Source organism: Aphelocoma coerulescens, chromosome 13 (genome assembly GCF_041296385.1).
Source record: "Aphelocoma coerulescens isolate FSJ_1873_10779 chromosome 13, UR_Acoe_1.0, whole genome shotgun sequence".
NCBI classification, from domain to species: Eukaryota; Metazoa; Chordata; class Aves; order Passeriformes; family Corvidae; genus Aphelocoma; species Aphelocoma coerulescens.
This window is the reverse complement of record NC_091027.1, coordinates 9,633,097-9,645,312: the sequence shown is the minus strand read 5'-3', so window position 1 is coordinate 9,645,312 and position 12,216 is coordinate 9,633,097. Positions and strand designations below refer to the sequence as shown.

General features: G+C 56.9%; 1 protein-coding gene across 1 annotated transcript; it reads right to left on the bottom strand.

Moving 5' to 3' along the window:
* Nucleotides 1–603: 603 nt before the first annotated feature.
* On the bottom strand, nucleotides 604–6,942 carry PITX1 (paired like homeodomain 1). The gene is made up of 3 exons (XM_069029022.1): nucleotides 6,780–6,942; nucleotides 3,771–3,976; nucleotides 604–1,143 (listed from the first exon to the last, which is right to left on the bottom strand). Exons 1-3 carry the CDS (start codon nucleotides 6,940–6,942, stop codon nucleotides 604–606), a joined length of 909 nt encoding a protein of 302 aa, XP_068885123.1.
* Between the last annotated feature and the right edge of the window lie 5,274 nt (nucleotides 6,943–12,216).

The following is a 12,216-nucleotide window of genomic DNA, read 5'->3' as shown; positions in this document are numbered from 1 at the left end:
TTACACCAACCTTTTTTTTTTTTTTTTCCGAGTGTGATTCTGTTTCTCAGTGGTAAACATTAACCAAACTCTTCCCGTGCGACAAGCGGCCAAGAACCGTCCCACCAGCTCTTACCACCGCGGCGTCCCCTCCTGCCGCCCTCCCCGCGGGGCAGCGGCCGCCTTACCGACTCCTGTGCAAGTTCAAGTAAACACATACAACCCGCATAACCCAGAGAAAAAAATTGCAACTTATCCATGTACCAGATTTCGGTGTCTCTTGCAAAAGTTTTCTGGTCCGTTTACGGTTTTAGACGGGGTATTTTTTTTTTTATTTTATTTTTAATGTATTTTTAAAGCGCTGTTTTTTTGGTTTCATCGTTGGTTTGCATTTTTTTTTTCCCTAGACAGTCGAAGTCCGCGGAAGTTTTGGGGGCTTTTTTTTGGGGGGGGGGGGGGGAGGGTGGTGCTTTATTTTTTTTTTTTTTCCTCTCTCACTTGCTTGGGTTTTGCTTTTAATCATCATCGGGTTTAATTTTTTTTTTTCTTTTCCGTTAAACGTCGCTTTGCTTCTGCTTTGCTTTGTCGGCGGTGCTTTGTCGGAGGTGGTTTGTGTCAAGTCCGTCAACTGTTGTACTGACAGGCGTTTAGACTAGAGCCGGGGCTTTGCAAACTGCTGTAGCCGAAACTGGAGTGCTGCTTTGATTTCAGTCTGAGGCTGGCTAAGCTGGAGTTGCAAGTGTCCCGGTAGACGCTGTAGGGCGAGCCCGGTGGCCCGTAGGGACAGGCCGGCGAGGACATGGCCGAGTTGAGCGAGGAGCCGCTGATGTTGTTGATGTTGTTGAGGCCGGAGTTGGCCATGCCCGGCACGGCCGAGTGGCCCATACTGGAGGGCATGTTCATGGAGGGGATGCTGCTGGGCGCCGAGAACATGGACTGCGAGGAGAGGGGGCTCATGGAGTTGAAGAAGGTGAAGCTCTTGGTGGAGAGCGGCGCCGGGGTGAGGCTTTTGGCGGCCCAGTTGTTGTAGGGGTAGCCGGCGTACATGTCGTCGTAGGGCTGCATCAGCCCGCTGAACTGGGGCACGTAGCCGTTCTTGCACAGGTCCATCTGCTGGTTCCGCTCCCGCTTTCTCCACTTGGCTCGGCGGTTCTTGAACCAAACCTGTGTGGGGAGGGGGGAGCGACACGTCTCGGTGAGTGCGGGACCACAGCAGCCCCCCACCCCGCCGACGGTGCGCAGATGCGCGCAAGTACCCGCAGCCCAGCGCCTGCTCCCCCCGGCCCGGCCAGCTCCTCCGGGATGCCAGAGCAGGCTCCGCGGCCCCGCACCGCCTGTCCCCGCCGCCCCCCGCCCCCGCGGGATGGGGTCCCGCTCCGCAGGGTGCCTGCGCGCACACCGGGCTCTGCGCGCATCCCTCTCTGGCCAGCGGGATGTGCCAACCGGGATGCGCGCAGCCGCCTCTCTGCCAAGGGTGCCTGCGCGGGTGTCCGCGTCCCCCCCGTCCCCCGCCCCCCGCCGCCCCTTTCCCGGAGCCAGGCGGGGGGCGAAGAGACGTCCCGCTCTGATTAGGGCCGGCTCGCCCCGGCTCTGCCGCGTTTCCGAACGCTAATGCTGTGTAATAAAAGTCCCCTGTTACAGATCATAAAAAAAGGGATTGGATTAGTATGTTTAGGTTAAAAAAAAAAAAAAAAATCAATCCCCGCATCGCCCTCGGATAGATGTAGCCTCTGCCTTTATATCTAATGAGAATTTACAGCCCTAACTAGGAAACAGAGAAGCGGGGGCCGCTCCTGATGTTTGATGCAAAACTGGATCCAATCTCACTCTTATTATTTAGATATATAGATATATAGATATGTAGATATATATATATATATATATAGATATATACACATATATATTTAGCCCTCGGAAAGCATCTGAGCCCCCCGTGACGGAAGACGGGCAGCTTCAAAATTCTTTAAAAATTGGTTAAAAATCAGCATCGTTCTGCCTGCCGCCTGCGCCCAGCTTGCGAGCCTCCTTTGCAGCATCCTCCCCACGGCACCCCGGCTTTCTTCCACTGAGCCGGGGCCCACGAGCTCCCTGCGGACACCGGGGCCCTGGCCCCGCGCAGGCTGCGCTCCCTTTGGAGCCGGGGCGGGGGCGGGGGACGGCTCTTGGGGCCTCCCCTCCCGGGCAGAAATGGCACAACTATTATTAAATACCGGGCTCGAGGATGGAAACTCCGTGGGGGAACGGATGGCGGAGTCTATTTTAAAAAATAACAATAATAAAAAGAATCCTGTATAAATAGGAAACGAAAGCCAACATGTTCAAAACCTGTAATATACTCCTCGGAAGGTGCTTCCAGACAGGAATTTCCTGAAAATGAGGGTAATAGTTTTAATTATGGCTCCTAGACATTTTAAAGGAAGGCCCTCACAGCAAATTAAGGTTAGATTTGCAATCTGCAATCTCAGAACATCAAACCCAAACATTTCCACACAGAGAGAGAACGAAATTATGTTAATTGCAACTCATATTTTAGTTTTATTTGCTCTCTGAAATATTCAACCAGTATTAATGCTCGGGCTTTGTTTTGTTTTAAACTCAATTAAGACAATGCTTTCAGACGCATTTGTTTCAGATGGGTGTTTACTCTTTTAATGTTTAAAGCAGAATTTCTGTAATCCGATTTGGTCACTCAAGGTTTAATTGCCAAATTAAAAACAAAAAACGAAAAGAAAAAAAAGAAAAAGTGGGTTTTCCGGGCGGTGGGGCTTTGCACCGCAGTTCCGTTTCCTCCCGTGCTTAGCCCACGGTCCCTTGGTGTGCGACCACCGCCAAAACCGCGCGGGGAAATGCCCGGGTGGAAAAAAAGCGCAGGAGAGGTGGACAAACCGAGACACAGCGATAGATCGGTAGAGACCGAGTCGGTTCGGCCCGGTCGTTCTCTGCCAGGATCTTTCACTCACAAATCTCTCTAAGAAACTGCTGAAATGTATATATATACACACACACACACACATGTATGTATATATATATATATCTCGCTGTGCGCACCAACATTACCGAACCTCGAGTCTGGCTAAGAGGGACATATGTATATACACATATATATATGTACACCATATGTATATATATATACAACATATATATATATATATGGTGGCATCGGCTCCGAGGCGTGTAAAAATCCAGCCCCTTCGCGGTACAAGGTTGTGTCTTCAGCGCGTATTGACTTTGCGACCGCTCCCCAGTCCCTGCCCTTCGCTTTCGGCCTCCGCAAACAGCTCGCGGCCTTGGGAGATGCGCGGCCGGGAGGGCCGGCACCGAGACCCGCACTGTGAGGATTGGATCTCTCGATCCCGCTGCCGCAGTGCGTGGGGCAGTGGTTTGTTGGGAGATGGCCGTTGCGATTACTGGGAATAACCAGAGTAAAGGGAAGAAGGGATGGGAGCTTGCTCCATCCCCGCGCCGCTTTTCGACCACTCCAGAGGGTTCTTTCCCCCACAGTCCGACCCTTCCCCACCCCGGCCTTTCGCTGCTCCCTGCACTGCTCGCCGCCCACTTTTCGAACCGGTCCCCAGTGTGGGGCCGACGGTCGCGACCTGCTCCGGGCGGCATCTCTCCGTGGCCGAGAGCTGAATTTCTCCTCTCCGGTCTGGACCCCAATTTTGGTCATTAAAATCCAGCCCAGAGCAAACCGTCGCAGCGCTCCCAGAAGGGGCAGCTTCCCCGAGCCCCCCACCCTCCGGCGGCCCCAGAGCAGAGTTCGGTCCCGGCGGGACTGCAGCCCCTCTTACCCGGACTCGGGGCTCGGTGAGGTTGGTCCAGACGGCGATCTCCTCCCGCATGCTCATGTCGGGGTAGCGGTTCCGCTGGAAGGTGGCCTCCAGCTCCTGCAGCTGCTGGCTGGTGAAGTGGGTCCGCTGCCGCCGCTGTTTCTTCTTCTTCGCCGGGTCGTCGGCGGCCCCGTCCTCGTTTTTCTGCTCGCCGCTACGCTCTTTTTCTGCGAGGGGGTCGGGTTGGGGATGGTTGGTTTATTTGGTTTTCTTTTTTTTTGTTTTGTGTTTCTTTGCTTTAGTTTTTTTTCCAATACAGGCACACAAAGGCAGACACCCCCGTTCCGCACCCAGCGCTGCCCATCCCACCGGAGGCACGCGTGGGGGCACCCACTCGTGTCCCGCTGGGCCCTGCACCCAGCGAGCGCCCCGCAGCCCAACCCGGCCTTTCCCGGGGTGGCTGGGGAAGGAGCACGGAGCCCTGCGGGCCCAGGGCACTCAGGGACGCAGCAGGAGGGACCCTCAGAGCGGCTCGAAGCGGGCCCGAGGGGTGAGTGCATTCGTGGGGAACGGGGTCCCCGCATCACCGGCCGCTCCGCCTTTCTACGGCACCTTCTCGCTCCCTCCAAACCAAGGCGTGATCTTTGCTCCATTGTCTTTGTTGTGCTCGGCCGCGACTGGAAACTTTGGAAGGGTAGGGGTGGAAAACCCAGGAGCAATTAATTGCAAAAGGCCCCTCTCCGCTCCCCCACTTCATTCTCTTTTCATAATTATCTTATTCCTCGTCTTTTAGGATTTTGGTGTTTATTTTAACACAGGGCTGAGCGAAGCCCTCCGCAAAAATCATATCGAAAGAAAGAAGGAAAAACAAAAACACCCAGGAAGGTTTTCCTGGCCGGGATTTGCGCGGGCTGGGAGCAGGAATCCAACACTGGCCCTGCGAGCCCCCTCTCCCCTTTCGTAACGGGCTCTCTGGCTCTCCAAGCCCGGGTTCCGGCCCGGTTTGTCCCGGCTGAAGCGCTCGGAGAGCGACTGAAGGGGCTCAACCAAAGTGCGCCCGGGCTGGGCCCCGGCGGCGCAGGAAAGGTGCGGCCGGGCCGTGCAGGGCCGGGGGCCGCGGCCAACCCCCGGCCTCGGTCCTGCTGCTGCAGAAGGGAAAAACCGCCGCGAGTTTTTCCTTTTAGAGGTTTTTTTTTTTTTTTTTTCTCCTCCTTTTAAGAGGGTTTTTTTTTTTAAACCCCCTTTCAGAGGGTTTTCTCCCTCCGCCGGCGGGCCCGGGGGCATTTCTACAACTCCGACCTCTGCGAGGTAAGCGGGAGTCTAAAAATAATCGCGTGCTGAATCCAGAGCCCGGGAGGACTCGTCCTTGCAAAGTCACCTTTGAAAAGCACCTCTCTGGGAACCGTCCACAGCGAAAGGGGTGAGGGTGCGAGCGAACCTCAGCTGCTCAGTGGACCCCCAAAAGGGGCCGATGGCTCTCCGGGTTTGAAGAGCCACCAAGGCCTCTCAGCACAGACCCCATCGCCCCAGGCCCCTGGTCCCCAGACCGGCCGAGCCGCATGGCCCGGCGGCGGCGGCGAAACAAACAAAAATAACCTCCGCCGCCAAAACAAATTCTCCCGCTTTCGGCTGGGAACAGCTCGGATAAACCGGGCCGAGAGGGAGCGGGAGGCGATCGGGAAGCGGCAGTAGTCCCGATGGGCTCCGGCCGCGGGCCCTCGCCCAGCGCTGACTTTAACCCTCCCTGTCTTCCCGAAAAATCCGGCCTCAGCGCAGGGCTGCGATACAATTCCAAATCGTAAGGCAAGGCATCTTTAATCGGCTTTTGTAACTTTTTTTTTCCCCCATTAAAAATAATATTAAAATCTAAAAGTATTTTGTAGCTTCTCGGAGAAGAAAGGCAGGCAGCTCCTCAGCCCTCCTGCAGCACCGAGGGGTCACACAGAGGGGTAGGGCAAAATGGAGCAAATCTCCCTCTCTAATCTCCAATAATCCCCTCTAATCTCAGAGTCCCTTCCAGACGCCGGTCCCTAACTTTGTTTGCGAATCAGGCCGGGAGGCACAACCCAAAACCTCTTTATCACCGAGTGCCACTTCGGGACCGACTCTTACCACAGCCACTCTCTAGGTTATGAGACCTGCTAAGACTCCGAAGAGCAACAACATCTATTAGAAAATTAAAAGTATATAAAACTAAACTCCCTTTGAAACGGTCTTGCTGGAGAAGGAATATCACACTCCTTCCTGAAGCTTTTGTTCCTTTCTTCTACCTTTCCCTTGTCATTCTAAAAATGTTGTTGTTTTAATTAAATGCAATCTGAGAGAGCACAGCGTTCCCTGCAGCCCTCGCACACGGTGGTCAGGGCATGGGGATCCTTCCCTTTTCCTGCGGGGAAAGCGCTCAGCCCCCACGCAAAACCTCTCCGCGGCCGCGCACATCCCCTCCACAGCGGCCCGCGCTGCCTGCCTTGGCCTCATGCTGCCTCTCCGGCTCTGCCTGCCCTTTCTTTATTTTTTAAAGTTTTTTTTTTTTTTCGCTGACAGAGGGATCTTTTTCCATCTCTGCACCACCCGAGCTGGAAAATAAACCCGGGCAAAAGCTGACATTATTTCAGAAACATCCGGCAAAACCGCACTCCCTGAAGAGCCCCCCTTCCTCTCGATCCCATCAGTTAATAACTGCAGTTTTTATTTAAAAATAAATAAAAGAAATCAAAGAAAGCAGCTCCTGGGATGGGACCATGGAACCATGTGTCCTCCCGGCGGTCTGTCAGCCCCGGGCACGGCGGGGGAGGCAGCTCCAGGAGGGCCCCTGCCCCCCGCTCCGGTTCCCGGGGCTCGGTCGGGATGGAGGCGCCGCGATCACCGGCAGCTCTTGCTCACCCTTGTCCCTCCATCGGCTCCGGTTGCGCGGGGGGTGCAGGCACAGCACCCCCGGCCGCCCCGCGGAGGGAAGGCGCCGTGGGGAGGGGGAAGCAGGGCGGGGGGAGCAGGCCGGGGCCGCGGGGGCGCGGGGAGGGGGAGGGTTACCTGGCACCTCCGTGTCGGAGGATTCACTGGCTGAGTTGTCGATCGGGTCTCTGGGTTCCGAGGATCTTTGCAAATGGAAGCTGGAAGCCATGTCATGGGAGGGTTGGGGTCTCAAGCTCTCAGGCAGTCTCTCCAAATTCATTCCACCTTTAAAGGAATCCATGGCAGGGGCGCCGGGCTGCCTGGGGGAGTTTGCAGGTGTTTATTCCACACAGAAAGGAACAAGGAGCTTTTTTTTTTTTTTAGGAAGAAAAAAAAATCAACAAAAAAACAAAAGCAAATCCACTTATTACTAACAGTATTATTTTAAGGGTGTCGGAAGCAATCTGGGCAGTGCCTGGAAGGTGGTTGTCTCTGCTGGGGAGACGCACGGCGCTCCGGCCGCATAGGCAGGGAAGTGGTAAAGATCCCTTATAGAGAAACGCGAGTTGCGAGTTGGACAGTTTAAAGCTAAAGAGATTAAAGCGACCTGCCCTAGAACAAATGCCTGTAGTTAAACGGGGCTCCTCCCCCTGAAGGTTAAAACCTCCCCGTCTCGCTCATGCATCACTCCATCTAGCGCTGGCCCAGCCCGGCCGCGCGGGACCTGCCTCCGCGCTCCCCGCCATCCGCGCCCCTTGCGCGCCCGCGGCCAGACCTGCGGCCCCCCGCCGCCCCTGCCCGGCCCCCGCCGCCTGGCCGCGTCTCCTTCGGGGATGCCCTCCTTCCTCTTCACCCGCCGCGTCCCCCAAACTCGGTGATGTATTAAAAATATTTCACAAACGAATGGAAAGGTGAACAATCCTCTGGGGACCCCCCGCCCGCCCCCAGCACCCCGTCAGTTCGCCCCCCTCCATAGTCCCCTACCACCCGGCAGCGCGCAGGTTGTGCCCCCGCGCAGCACGGCATCTCCACGGGTATGCCCACACCCTTCCAGGCTGGGCCTCACGATCCGCGGAACCTCCGCACGCTGCAGTGGATGTGCACCCGCGCATCCCTCAGCATCTCTGCGCGGGGCTGAGTGACCCCAGAGCGTGTTTCAGTCCCACGGGGAATATGTTCTTGGAGGGGTGCTTGGGCTGTGGGCTGTGTCTGAACTGTTTTTAACCTTTTTTAACATAATTTTCCAGGCTGCAGGGGCTGTAACAACGCTGCCCGGGCCCTGCCTGGCGGCCGGGGGAACGCAGCCCGGGGAGCAGCGGCAGTGCCATCACTCCCATCACATCATCTTTCAGCACATGATTAATAACAAATAATTTTCCTGCTGCAGCCGAACTCGCCGTGACCCTCGGGAGGGGTCTCTGCGACTCTGCCAGTCCAGAGGCCGGGGCAGCCGGCGAGGAGGGGGTGGGAGACCCCCACTCCTCCTTGGCAGACCCCCTCTCCTGCGTCGGTCACCTGTGCACCCTGTCCCGATGCAGGGGCCTGTGGAGCAGGGCCGGTCCCCGGTGCTGCCCACGCAGGCCGGGATACGGCCTTAGCCTTCCTGGATAACACCTCGGTATTTTGGCGAAGTGGAAAAACCCACGGGGGAAGGAAGGTGGGAACAGCGGGTAGCGGGGGTGAGGGGAAAAGGAGGAAGGGAAAGGGGATGAAGACCATGGCTGTGACTGCCTGGGGAAAGGACCCTCTCTCCTCTCCACTTTCTTGGCTCACTTTAACTGATCTATCCTGACACTCTATTTTGCTTTCAAATCAAGTAAAGATGTGGGAAAGAACTTTTGAACTGTTTTGTGGAAAAGTGGAGGGAAGCAGTGTTCCAGCCGCGCAGGCTTTTTCCGACCCCGCCGGGGTGATGGAGTCGGGCCCGCCCCGCACCCCCGGCAGTGCCCCGCAAGGCCCGGGGACCCCAGGCGGGGGTAGCTCAAAGCTCCCAACCCCTTCACCTCTGGTCTTAAGCACCGTTCAGGGGATGTACATGGGGGTGCTGTCAGGGTCAGCTCTCACGAGCCCTTTTTTTTTTTTTTTTTTTTTTTTTTTTGGTGACATTTTGATGTCTTTCTGTCTGTTCGCCGCTCCTGGCTGAACTTCGCTCAGGCGTCTGCAAATTAATGGGAATTTCGAGCACCCGAGGTGAACCAGACAACCTCGGGGCTATTTAAGATGGACGTGGTTTAAAATGCAAATATTTACCAGGGTCTCTGGGACTCGAGGGGTTCAGCTGATGCAGGAGCCCACGGCACGGGAAGGATGGAGACCTCCTCCCGTGTGAGAAGCAAGGGGTGGGAACGGCCTTTCTCCCAAGGGGGAGGGGAGGGAGGTGAATAGACTGCAAACGTGCATCGTGTCTGAGACCCTTCACAGTCCCACTTTTTTCCCTTTATTTCCGTGGGCGGCAGCCCAGGGTCGGGGTGCGGGGGCTCCCTCACCCTCGGTGGAAAGGGGACGGAGCCCGGCGGGCCGTGCTGGAGGGAGGCGGTGGGACTCGTTGACCTTAAGGGTATTTTTCGACCTTGATGGTTCTATGATTCCACGAGTCTGTCAACAGTCCGGCTCCGCTCCCACTGCTCTTAAACCCACTGCTCACAGCAGCCTCCGAACCGGAGGCAGCATTTTCCGTTCCTTTTAATTTTCCTTTTTAAAATTAATTACGTTTTTTGTTCTGTTCTATAAAATCTAGTTTTAAAAGATTCGTTCTAGGTTCAATTTCTCCCGGCTGGGCGCAAAGACAGGCTTTGCCCGGGCACCGGCGTGATTCTGCCGGGGCGGCGGCCGCGGTAATGCCGGGTCCGGATGTCTCCCCGGGCGACCGCAGCCCTCAGTTCCTCCTGAGGTGTCACCGGGGCAGACATTCCCCGATACCGCCCCTAAATAGAGAGTAACGGGCTGGCCCTCGGGAGCCAAAGCAGCTCCTGGTTCTCTCCTGACTGTCCCTACGAGTGTCCGCAACCGGGCCGTGGTGTGGGCGGGTATTTACTGCACACCTGCGCTCGGGTTAGCAGTGGGAGAATATATCATCGATCTATCTAATCTATATCTATCTAATCTATACCATGTATCTGTCTTCTCTGTGCGTCTCATTTGTCTTTCGTGGATTTAAAGGCATCCTCTCGCTCTGCGCTCTGTGGAGCGGATGCAGTCCTACAGCACAGAGCCAAATCCTCCCCGTTATTCCCGTTGCTGGTCACGACACTTATGTCACGACAAGAGAGCGTGCCTCCAGAGCGGTCATCCCCAAATCTGCGCTGTCTTCTCTTTCCTCCCGTCCAAGCGCGCTCTGCTTCGGGATGGCGAGGACACCTCTCTGCCGGCAACTCCTTCTACTACGTGCTACGTCACGGGTCCGTTCGCGTGACGTCATTCGCTGCCTCCCTGACGTCACTCCTCACCTTTCAGGCAGGTCACGAGCAAGGCAAGCCTTGATGTCCCACTCGGAGCCGGCTGCTCCTCCCGGGGCTTGAAAGCGGCCCAGCGGCCCCACGGGTTGGGCAGGATGGGGGCACCGGGCTCGGGTTCCCCTTTCTCCCACCGCCTCGCGGGGAGCTGAGGGAGCTGCGGGAAGGAGGAGGGGCCGCAGCAGCCCCCAGGACGTCCCTGGGGAGCCGCGACCTGCGTGGGCGTGGGAAGGGCCGGGTAGAGGCGGAGGGAGGCTGGGGCCGGGGCCGAGCGGGACCCGCGGAGCTCCGGCGGGGACACGGGGTGGCGGGACAACTTTGCGTGGGGACGCTTCGCGTGGGGTGGCTGGAGAGCATCGCCGCTCCGCGCCCGCGCAGCCACCGCGCTCCCTGGCTGGGGAGTGCGTCAAGGATCTGTAGAAGGTTGGAAACCCGCAAATAAACCGCTCCACTTCCTCCTACTATAAATAACCCCAGAACTAAGGATGGCGCTTGGAAATAAATCACCGCTGGTCACGCCAGTGACAGCCCCATGAAGAAGAGACACGTCTGTCCGAGAGCGGGACTCTGGCGGCCCCAAGGGGACAGGGCCGTGTCACTCCCAGGTGTCTGAAGGGGGTCCCTACTTTCGGAGAGGGGCTCCCATCCCCGGCTGGTTGCGGGGGTTGCAGCCAATGCCAAACCACCTGGGCCGTATATCAGGTGGTGAAGTTCAGACTCTGCCAGCTTTTCCTTTTCAGATTTATTAACGTTGTATAGACTCAGATTCAGACTATAAATTATTAGGAATTGTTACAAAAATGAAGACATCTCCTCCCAAGCACGCCTCTACCCGGGAAGAGATGGAAGCCCTCTCAAAAATAGAGCTGCAGTGAGGCTGGAGAGAAGGGAGAAGCCCTCCAATGCAAACTCAACTAAATTCAGTTCACCTACACCCAGCCCAACGCCGTCCAAACAAATCCAACTCAAACAAACTCAGTCCAACCAAACCCAACCCAGCTCAACCAAACTCAAGCCAGCTCAGTCAAACCAAACCAAACCAAACCAAACCAAACCAAACCAAACCACAACGAAAGCAACGAGACCAAGCTAAGCCAAACCCAAACAATGCAATCCCAGCCAAACCAAGCCCAAACCAAGCCAGCCAACCTCCCCTGGTGCCCCCTTCACTGAACTCAGGAGGCAGGAGCTGCTGCAGGAAAACAACTTTTAATAACAGAACCATCCAAAAAATGCCCAGCGGGCATGCCTGTGCTCATGCGTGTCTCTGACCCACGGGATGCCCACGCGTGTCGGAAGAAGTAGGGACCGGGGATGCGTGCTTGAGTGTGCACAGGACTGCGCGATGCCCCGCAGAATACGGAGTGCACTGCGGGGGGCGGGGGTTGCTGTTGTGCTGTACCGTGGGAGTGGTGTCCGTCGGGGAAATGTTTCGGGGGTGTCCTGACCCAAAACAGCATCACCCCAAGTGAAAAGCACGACCCTTACGCACAAGGTGGAGATCCGCGTTTACGCCCCCGCGCAAGGCAAAGCTCTGCTCTCTCCGTGCGACCGTGGCCCCGGCCTGAAGGGAAAAGGAAATAAAACCCCCAAACGGTGAAAGGAGCCCCCGAATTCCCCGACCTAACCCTAACCTCAGAGCGGAGCAAGAGCCGGGTCCTCCACGGGCTGGGTGGAGAGGGAAGCAGAGAGAGGGAAGAAACCCAGCCTGAAGTGCGTGTTAAATCGCTCAGGAGGGGAAGGTGGAAAATTACGCTGGCTCCCGGCCGGCCTGTCCTCCTCTCCGCAGCCAGGACAGCGATTTTCCTAAGAAGTACAGCAAAACGAAATCAGCCCCTTTTGGACCCGTAGCCTTCGTCCCTCCGTATGTCGGCCAAGCCTCCGCCTTCCGCGGGAGCGCAGGGCCCCTCCGCGCCGCGGATGCTCTGCAGGAGGGTCTCCAGCTGCCTCCCTCGGCCCCCCCGGCCTCCCACTGCCTCCCTGCCCCATCCCGCTCCCCTCGGTCCGGCCGACTCTGCCTCAACATCTCGGCTCTCCCCGCCACTGAAACACGATGGGGGAAACACACAAGGAGGTGTTTGGTCCGGGACACTTCCCGGGGCACCTGGGACACCCGAGGCTGT